The sequence below is a fragment of the Abramis brama genome, assembly GCF_963993115.1.
Source record: "Abramis brama genome assembly, chromosome: 6".
Lineage (NCBI taxonomy): Eukaryota > Metazoa > Chordata > Actinopteri > Cypriniformes > Leuciscidae > Abramis > Abramis brama.
This window is the reverse complement of record NC_139968.1, coordinates 40,011,397-40,020,784: the sequence shown is the minus strand read 5'-3', so window position 1 is coordinate 40,020,784 and position 9,388 is coordinate 40,011,397. Positions and strand designations below refer to the sequence as shown.

At 41.0% G+C, this 9,388-nt stretch overlaps 1 protein-coding gene across 1 annotated transcript; it reads left to right on the top strand.

The window, feature by feature from the left end:
- Positions 1–1,642: 1,642 nt before the first annotated feature.
- LOC311084229 (uncharacterized protein) lies at positions 1,643–7,405 on the top strand. Its single transcript, XM_084116147.1, has 5 exons — positions 1,643–1,748; positions 2,030–2,356; positions 3,611–4,472; positions 4,540–4,683; positions 6,604–7,405. Exons 1-3 carry the CDS (start codon positions 1,658–1,660, stop codon positions 3,943–3,945), a joined length of 753 nt encoding a protein of 250 aa, XP_083972273.1. The 5' UTR covers positions 1,643–1,657; the 3' UTR covers positions 3,946–4,472; positions 4,540–4,683; positions 6,604–7,405.
- The last annotated feature ends 1,983 nt before the right edge of the window (positions 7,406–9,388 follow it).

The window sequence follows — 9,388 nt, the reverse complement described above, 5'->3', positions numbered from 1 at the left end:
AAGGTATTTAACATTTTGGAGATGTTATCTGACAGAAGATCCGATCCGAATCTGCTTGGGTGTAAGCCATCAGCACGGTAAAGCCTAGGACGCTCCCAAAACAGATTCCAATTATTTACAAAGAGCAGTTTCTGCTCATTGCACCATGATATTAACCATTCATTTAGCGCGAATAATCTACTAAACTTTTCATGACCTAGTCGGTACGTGGGAAGCGGTCCTGACACAATGATCGTTATATCAGGCGATGTGCTGCGTACCGTATCGATCAGATTCCTGAAGTCTTTCTTCAGAACCTCTGTCTGTCGCAGCCTGATGTCGGCCCCTCCCGCGTGCAGGACCACAGTTCCGACGCGCTCGTTCAGAATCTCGGGAACGTGAGCAGCGATTTCAGAAACACGAGCACCAGGAAAGCAGTGACTATGCACCTTACTTTTATTTAACGTATTTTGTACGTGTCGAACGATGGAATCACCGATGATCACAGCATCGCGTTCTGTTTCGCGAAGAGGGGAGAAGCGGTTTTGTGTGGATATCTCGAAAACCGGGAGGGTCGGAGAGAGTTTTCTTGGCCTAGCCCTGACTCGCGTCTTCCGCTGCGGAAATATCCAGGCTTCGTGGTGGCATGTTGGAGCCGGCGTAAACGAGACCATAGCTGATCGCGGCCTCGACGCTCGTGACCGATGCTGAGTAACGCACGGAGTAGACGAGGTCGGAGTCAGCGGGTTAGTAACGTTGATCACTGATTTGTGTGCATCGGCGCGTGATGTTTCAAGAGCTAACCGCCGGTCTATCAGCTCGGCTTTTCTCACTAAAAGGTCGTGGATCTGTTTCTCAACAGCTTCCAGCTCAGACTGCAACGCGTGTAGCTCAAATGTGTCCTCACCTGCACCAAAAGGTAGACTACTTACATCTGATATATTCGCCATTTTAACAGATGGACAGTAAGTTAAGTTAGCAACGACGCTACCAGTGATGCTATCAATATTAATACTAATTTATGGCTTAAGTCTTGGATATAATCCGTCTTTTTAGTGGTACAGGTGTGGAGTAGACGCACGATAGGCGAAAAAAAAAATGTTTGTTTATAAATGAGTGCGGAGAAGACGCGTTCAGCCGTGATCCACGGACGTAACCTATAAGAGTATCCAGCGTTGGATCACTAGGCTTGAGACACGTCTGCTCAACAGTCCGCGTTGTAACTATGAGGTGAGGAAAAATAGAAAATGTTCGTTGTAAGTGAGTTTAAAGAGAAATCAAGAATTATAAATCAATCGATGGAGCTCCAAAGACAACAACGCGTTCAGACGCGACGCATGCGCATGAGTCTTATTAGCAGAGGTGGGTAGAGAATCCAAAATCTGTCACTTCACAGGTTAAGATGTTTCATTATATACCAAAATAAAAATGTATTCTATGTTTATAATAAACAAACATTCTCTGATTTTTAACTTCTCAAGCATGTTATGGCTCAGTTTGATGTTAAAAATGACACCATTGATCTACAGGACGTTGTATCTGGAGAATGTGAATCAATCGGAAAGAAAGAGTTAGATGGTCACATGCATTAACGGTTAAAGATATGTGGTTATTTGAGCTGATTATAGAGTTTCACTTCACTTTACTTCAGAGCAGCTTCACATCCTTTTATTACTGAATGGTTTTGAAGAGTTTTTATATTTGTGGACTGAAACCGTTGACGATGTTTCTCCCTGTTTTGCTCTGCTTGTGTTTGTGGCGTCTGGATGGTGAGTTTGAAAACTGGTTAGTGGTGTTTTTTATGGCTTCAGTTGTTTCTACAACAGATTCACTGTTGTTTTTTCTAAATGCTGGTTCTATTAAAAACACTGAAGCTCAAACAGCATTAGTTTCAGTGTGACGTGATTCTCGTCTGAAGTGTTTTCTGTGTTTGATGTTGTGTGGAGATCAGACCAACTTTTGTTTGGAAATTATTGATTTCAAAATTTCTTTAAACATCAGTAAGTCTATTTATTGATTTAAACAGATAAATCTTGTGTTTGTTCTTCAGGAGTGTTTGGTGTTGATGTTGTGAAGTCAGTGTCAGTGACGGAGGAAGATTCAGTCACTCTAAACACTGATACTGGACTACAGACACATGATCTGATAATGTGGACGTTTGGACGTCCAGAGACTCTTATAGCTCACATTAATAAAAAGGATGAAATCTTCTCCACATCTGATGTCCCTGATGGGAGATTCAGAGACAGACTGAAGCTGGATCATCAAACTGGATCTCTGACCATCACACACACCAGATCTGAACATGCTGGACGTTATCAACTAACCATCAAAGGCAGGAGGAAGATGACTTACAGATTCAGTGTTACTCTCTATGGTGAGTCACAATTACAGTGTCAATTGTGCTGCAAGTCTTCACATTTTTAATTTTCTTTAAGTATTTTTATACAAATAATTATTTAATAATTATTTATAAAACAAACAAACCACTAGTGAACAGCATTGATTATATTTTTTACAATGGCACCTGTCAAGGGCTGGATATATTAGACAGTGAGTGAACAAACGTTCTTGAATTTCATGTGTTAGAAGCAGGAAAAATGGGAAAGCGAAAATATATGAGTGACTTTAACAAGGGCAAAATAGCGATTTCTTGATGACTTGGTCAGAGCATCTCCAAAACAGCAAGTCTTGTATCAACAGTGGTGCAATGAAGGATAATTAGTGCACCTTCATCAGGGTCATTGGAGCTCAAGGCTCATTGACGCACGTGGAGAGTGAAGGCCTGTCTGGTCTGATGAGCTACTGTAACTCAAATAGCTGAAAAACATAATGCTGCCAATGATAGAAAGGTGTCAGAGAACACACTCTTAAGAAAAGGAACAAAAGCTATCACAGATTCGATATAAACCTTTGTACCATATTTATTCCCTTAACGGTGCATGTTACTTCCTAAATGCTATAGCCTACTCTATAAAAACTCAACCCAAATTGTGTCAAATCAACCCAGCTTCCTTTCCCAACAGTCTCAACCCAGCGTTTTTTAGAGTGTATTTTAGTTTTGAAAGGCTACCCACAGCAACAGGTTTTGTACCATAATTGTACCTTTAGGGGTACAATGGCTTGTCACTGGGGCTGTACCCTCAAGGGTACAATATTGTACCTTAACATATATGTACCTTTTAATTCTTTTTTGACCCTCAAAAAGGTACATATATGTACCTTGAGGTCCAATAATAAGCCCTATGGGGTACGTTAGTGTAGATTGTACCTTGGGGGACATAAATGGACTCCTACTGTACCCCTATTTCTGACAGTGTGCGTATGGGCCACATATCCTCAGAGCCTCAGAGAGATGACCCCTGTCCATCACCGAAAGGGCCTACAACGGGCACATGATGATGATTTAAGATGATTAGATCCTGAATACTGGATCAAATATTAATGCCGTTTAACCATTTCTACACACTGAACGTAAAATTGATGGGGTTTTTTCTTTAAAAAAAGTAAAGCGAAAATGGCGCTATTTTCTAATTTTTGGGAAACGAATGATCGGAAGAGCATCACTATGTTGTTTTTAAAGTGTATTTATTGATTCAAACAGAAAAATCTTGTTGTGTTTGTTCTTCAGGTGTGTTTGGTGTTGAGGTGAAGTCAGTGTCAGTGATGGAGGGAGATTCAGTCACTCTAAACTCTGATACTGAACTCCAGACACACGATCTGATAATGTGGACTTTTGGACGTCCAGAGACTCTTATAGCTGTAATGGATAAAGAGGCTGGAATCTTTTCTATATCTGATGGGAGATTCAGAGACAGACTGAAGCTGGATCATCAGACTGGATCTCTGACCATCACAAACACCACAACCACAGACTCTGGAGAATATGAAGTGACCATCAGCGGCATGACAGAGACCACATACAGAATCAGTGTTTCTTTAAATGGTGAATTACTTCACATTTAAATTGTTGCATTTTAGGAAGTGTATATTAGTGAGAGTTTTTTTGTGTTCTGCTTTCTTTGTTCTGTTTGTTTTCTTTTTTTCTCAGCTCTGCTTAAGACTACCAGGTGGAATTCAACCAGTTGGTGAAATATTTGAAGACTGCACTGACTCTCAATAAAAACATTCAAACACTGACTAATAAAATAGCCACTTATTTACTGTTACTCACTGTTAATTTATTCTCTCATGTTTTCCAACTCGTCTGCCTGTTCCTGTCATCATCAGTAACTCTTCACACTGTTTATCTTCATCATCATCATGTTCATTGGTGTGTTCATCAGTGGTGAATGTGAGTCATGTGACTCTCTCCTGGTACAAAGGAATCAGTGTATTGTCCAGCATCAGTGCGTCTGATCTCAGCATCAGTCTCTCTCTACCTCTGGAGGTGGAATATCAGGATAAAAACACCTACAGCTGTGTGCTGAACAATCCCATCAGCAACCAGACCACACATCTGGACATCAACACACTCTGTCACACATGTGCAGGTACGACAGCACTGATATTAGTGTTTATTGACTGATCTGATCTCAGTTTGATGTGTTTATTCCTCAGACTCTGTCCACTGTTGTGGTCCTACTGAAGCTGTGATCCGATTGGTCCTCTCTGCTCTGGTGGGCGTGGCTACTGTCAGTATTGTGGTTTATGAGATCAGATCCAGAAGAGCTGAACAAGATCAAGCACATATTCACACATCAGGTACATGATTGATGATGTCATTTCTCACAAACTGATTTTGCATGTATAAGCATCTGTGAGATTTATTAATGTATGGCTTTTTATGTTTATCTTAGGACATATTGAAATCTAAAGCAGAACGCTGAACTTTTAAAGAATTTTCAGTTTTAAAGGCTTTATTGTTTATATTTCCCTTAAATACATTCATATACAATAATAAATAAAGAAGACTCGGGTCCAGCGTTCACTAATCGAGTCAGCGTTCACTACCCGAGTCTGCGTAGACTCGGGTCCAGCGTTCACTACTGTGCATACTCGAGTCCAGCATTCACTACTGCGTAGACTCAGGTCCAGCGTTCACTACTGTGCATACTCGGGTCCAGCGTTCACTACTGCGTAGACTCGGGTCCAGCGTTCACTACTGCGTAGACGCGGGTCCAGCGTTCACTACTGTGCATACTCGGGTCCAGCGTTCACTACTGTGCATACTCGAGTCCAGCGTTCACTACTGTGTAGACGCGGGTCCAGCGTTCACTACTGTGCATACTCGGGTCCAGCGTTCACTACTGTGCATACTCGAGTCCAGCGTTCACTACTGCGTAGACTCAGGTCCAGCATTCACTACTGTGCATACTCGAGTCCAGCATTCACTACTGCGTAGACTCGGGTCCAGCGTTCACTACTGCGTAGACTCAGGTCCAGCGTTCACTACTGTGCATACTCGAGTCCAGCGTTCACTACTGCGTAGACTCAGGTCCAGCGTTCACTACTGTGCATACTCGAGTCCAGCGTTCACTACTGCGTAGACTCAGGTCCAGCGTTCACTACTGTGCATACTCGAGTCCAGCATTCACTACTGCGTAGACTCGGGTCCAGCGTTCACTACTGTGCATACTCGGGTCCAGCATTCACTACTGCGTAGACTCGGGTCCAGCGTTCACTACTGCGTAGACTCAGGTCCAGCGTTCACTACTGTGCATACTCGGGTCCAGCATTCACTACTGCGTAGACTGGGGTCCAGCGTTCACTACTGCGTAGACTCAGGTCCAGCGTTCACTACTGTGCATACTCGAGTCCAGCATTCACTACTGCGTAGACTCGGGTCCAGCGTTCACTACTGCGTAGACTCATGTAACACAGGTTAAATAAAGTTAATATTTAATTTACACAATTTAGTTATATGATTTTCCCTTAATAAAAGTCGATAAGAGATTATTAAGATTAAGAATATTAAGTAAAATATGTGAATATATTCTAAAATAAATTCTCAGCGATCAACCAATGAGAGCTCTCTTGTCATTAACGTCATGAGTGTCGACGAGCATGCGCGATGACAGAAGAGACGAGCTTGATTGAGAAGAGCAGACGCAATCCCATCGTTGCGATCCATTTTATGTATCTGAGGTTAAAAATCTTCGAAAAAAGTATTGAGAAGTTGAGATATAGTTAATTTGATGCATTCTGAACAAGAAGCCGACTGAATAGAGGAATAAATTATTATTGGTGAGTCAGTATCACATAATTAATGATAATAAAAGACTAATACTTCATAATAGGATAGAATTACTGCTACTAAACATTAAATTAGTTGCTGTGGACTGATTATTTTCTTTAAAAATTGTATTTTGATCCGAGTGGTAACAAATGTCTAAAGTGAACCGCATGGTCATTGTACATTGCAGTTCACTGACGCCATTTAACGATCACGCACGTGGTGCGCCTGAGTGAGAGCGCATGGCCATTGCACATTGCAGTTCATCGACGCCATTTTACGATCACACACGAGGTGCGCCCGAGTGAGAGCAAAAGAAAAAAATCGATCATAAAGGTACATTAGTTAAGCAGTTCTGTGAAGAAAAAGATATTTGTATGTACTAGTATGTAATTACTTAAGTTTGAGCGGTCATAGTGAACCGCATGGTTATTATTTGTTCATTTCAGAGTTCAGCGTCACCATTGTTGGCTACGTGTCTGTATGAAAGAGAACTAGTGATTTAGAGGTAAACGAATGTGATTATATTAGTTCATGAAGAAATTTTAATTGTGTATTAGATGTTAATCTAGATCTTAGATGTGGAACTTATTTTGAAATGTACTTAATGAATGTTCTGGTCTGTGATCAGGCCAGGTTTTTTTTCTCTCCTTTGTTTTTTTCTTTTTTTTTCTTTTCTTTCTTCCTTCTTGATTCGTGAAGATCTGCACGACCTCCTGTAACATCCTGTAGACTGCGAGTTTGATGGCGAGCCAACCCAGTTGTAGAAAAGGAGACATCGCGTGGTGGAGAGGAGGCTCGATATCCTTTCCTTGAGTTTCCACTGAAACTCATTGAAGCACGACAAATTCGACTTAAAGAACTGTTTCTTTTTTTTTCTTTTCTTCTTGAGGGTGTATGGTCAACTATCACCCAGAATTGAGAGACATTTAACTTTTCATGAGAGACACTTGAAATCCCTTTGAGAGAGAGATTATACTCTTTTGTGATATCTTTCTATTTTATTTATTTATTTTTCCTGAATGTTGAACTGACTATGTGGGTACATATTTGAAAACACCGACAAGAGTGCACTCGAGGTGGAAATTTGCACAGTCAGTTTTATTGTTTATTGTGTTTCTGTAATTTCTTTTATTTTATTGACTTTCTACTTTTTTTCCAAATCAAATTGAAACAATTATATTTCTAAATTAATCTTGTTTCTGTCTGTTACTTCTTATGCTAACCCGCCGTCTCCATAGCGATCCCTAGTTCTTTTGACAGGATTCAAATATTATTCGTATTATAATAATAAAGTAAAAAGCTACTTTATTACTGCTGATAATCCAAACGTGTGCTACACTCAGGTCCAGCGTTCACTACTGTGCATACTCGGGTCCAGCATTCACTACTGCGTAGACTCGGGTCCAGCGTTCACTACTGCGTAGACTCAGGTCCAGCGTTCACTACTGTGCATACTCGAGTCCAGCATTCACTACTGCGTAGACTCGGGTCCAGCGTTCACTACTGCGTAGACTCAGGTCCAGCGTTCACTACTGTGCATACTCGGGTCCAGCATTCACTACTGCGTAGACTCGGGTCCAGCGTTCACTACTGCGTAGACTCGGGTCCAGCGTTCACTACTGTGCATACTCGGACTACTTGGAAAATGCAGCTTTTTATGATGCGTTGATGTAATTTCCACTAAAACAGGGACATATTGAATGGCTCCTCCCTCTTTTCAAATAGCCAATAGTGTTTAGTTTACCTCACAGACTGCAATTCATACTTGACAGCACCATGGAAGCAAGTCCGAGTCAATAGTAGAGGTATGAATAAACTCTAGCCATTTCATTCTTAAACACCGTTCAGTTTGAAAATGGAATAAAACTCAAGTGTATGAGTAAGTGAACATGCATCTCCAACCCATGATTTTCCGTGACGTGACAACGGTCGCTTTGGCCAGGTGGTGTTTATAACATAGGGGGCGGAGCTTTAGATTCTAGAGAGCATTTGATTGGACAGAAGATGTGATGAGAAGCTGAAGTCCGCGGTGATGTCATAAATATTTGTGATCCATTTAGCGGAAGTGAGAGACTGTAAGATTTGAATGCTTATATCTCTAAAGTGTGCATTTTGTCATTGTTTTGGAGAACACCAGCTTATTCATAACCTTAAGGCTAACATATTCATACTACAAAGCCTCAGTGTACTCATCCAGATTGTTGGTAGAAGTCCTGAATACATCCCAGTCAGTACAGTCCAAGCGTGCCTGAAGATCCTCTGTAGCCTTCCTGGTCCTTTGCTTTGATGTCTTCACAACAAGTTTGGATAGTTTTCATTTCTGTCTGTATGCAGGAATGAGATGGACCATGTTGTGGTCTGAGTGTCCCAAATGCTCCTCTCTGGTCGGGCATTTAATAGTTAACAGCAGTGAAGAAGTAGTTAATGAAGAATTACCTATTAGTTCTTCAACAATTCCTTATTAGTTATGCAGTAAGTAAGATACAGTATTCTAAAGTGTTACCAAGCTTTCACAACTGCTTTAGTAGTAATTCTTCTGATCGGATAAGCTGCCGGGTATCGAGTTGCCTGACACATCACAGTCAGCAAATATACATGACCTGATTTTGATTTTGATTAATGGACCCACGCAGTCAGTTATTAGATGCTCAAAGGGTTTACTTGTAACTGCAATCGGACACAGGGTTTCAAAGATTGATTCGGTTTCCCTGTCAACTGACAGGTATGGCACGTTTTAATAAAGGCCGAAATAACCTTTTTCAAACATAGCCAATAAAACTGTCTCAAAACTCTGTTATATGTTTTATTTACTCCGAAATGACCAGCAACTTCACCATGTGAAATTCACATTACCACCCCTCGAAATTGTTTTGGCACCACTACTTGAATTACAGATTCCTCCATCAAACCTTTCTTACAGGGGATAAATTTCCTTAAAGGGTTAGTTCACCCAAAAATGAAAATTCTGTCAGTAATTACTCACCCTCATGTTGTTCCAACCGCGTAAGACCTTCGTTCATCTTCGGAACACAAATGATATTTTTGATTAAATCTGAGAGCTGATCACTCCTCCGTAGGCTGCTAGGTGACAGAAACTTGCTGGCCCAGACAAATTATTAAAGAGATCGTTAATACAGTCCAAGTGACTACAGTGGCTCAATCTTAAGTATATCAAGCGACGAGAATACTTTTTGTGCGCAAAAACAAACTAAAAATAACGACTTTATTCCA

Excerpts from the sequence above, each read along its gene's own strand:
- LOC311084229 (XM_084116147.1), top strand. The coding sequence starts at position 1,658 with ATGGTTTTGAAGAGTTTTTATATTTGTGGACTGAAACCGTTGACGATG. Across the intron at positions 1,749-2,029 it reads GTGTTTGTGGCGTCTGGATG|GAGTGTTTGGTGTTGATGTT; the intron begins GTGAGTTTGAAA and ends TTTGTTCTTCAG. Across the intron at positions 2,357-3,610 it reads ATTCAGTGTTACTCTCTATG|GTGTGTTTGGTGTTGAGGTG; the intron begins GTGAGTCACAAT and ends TTTGTTCTTCAG.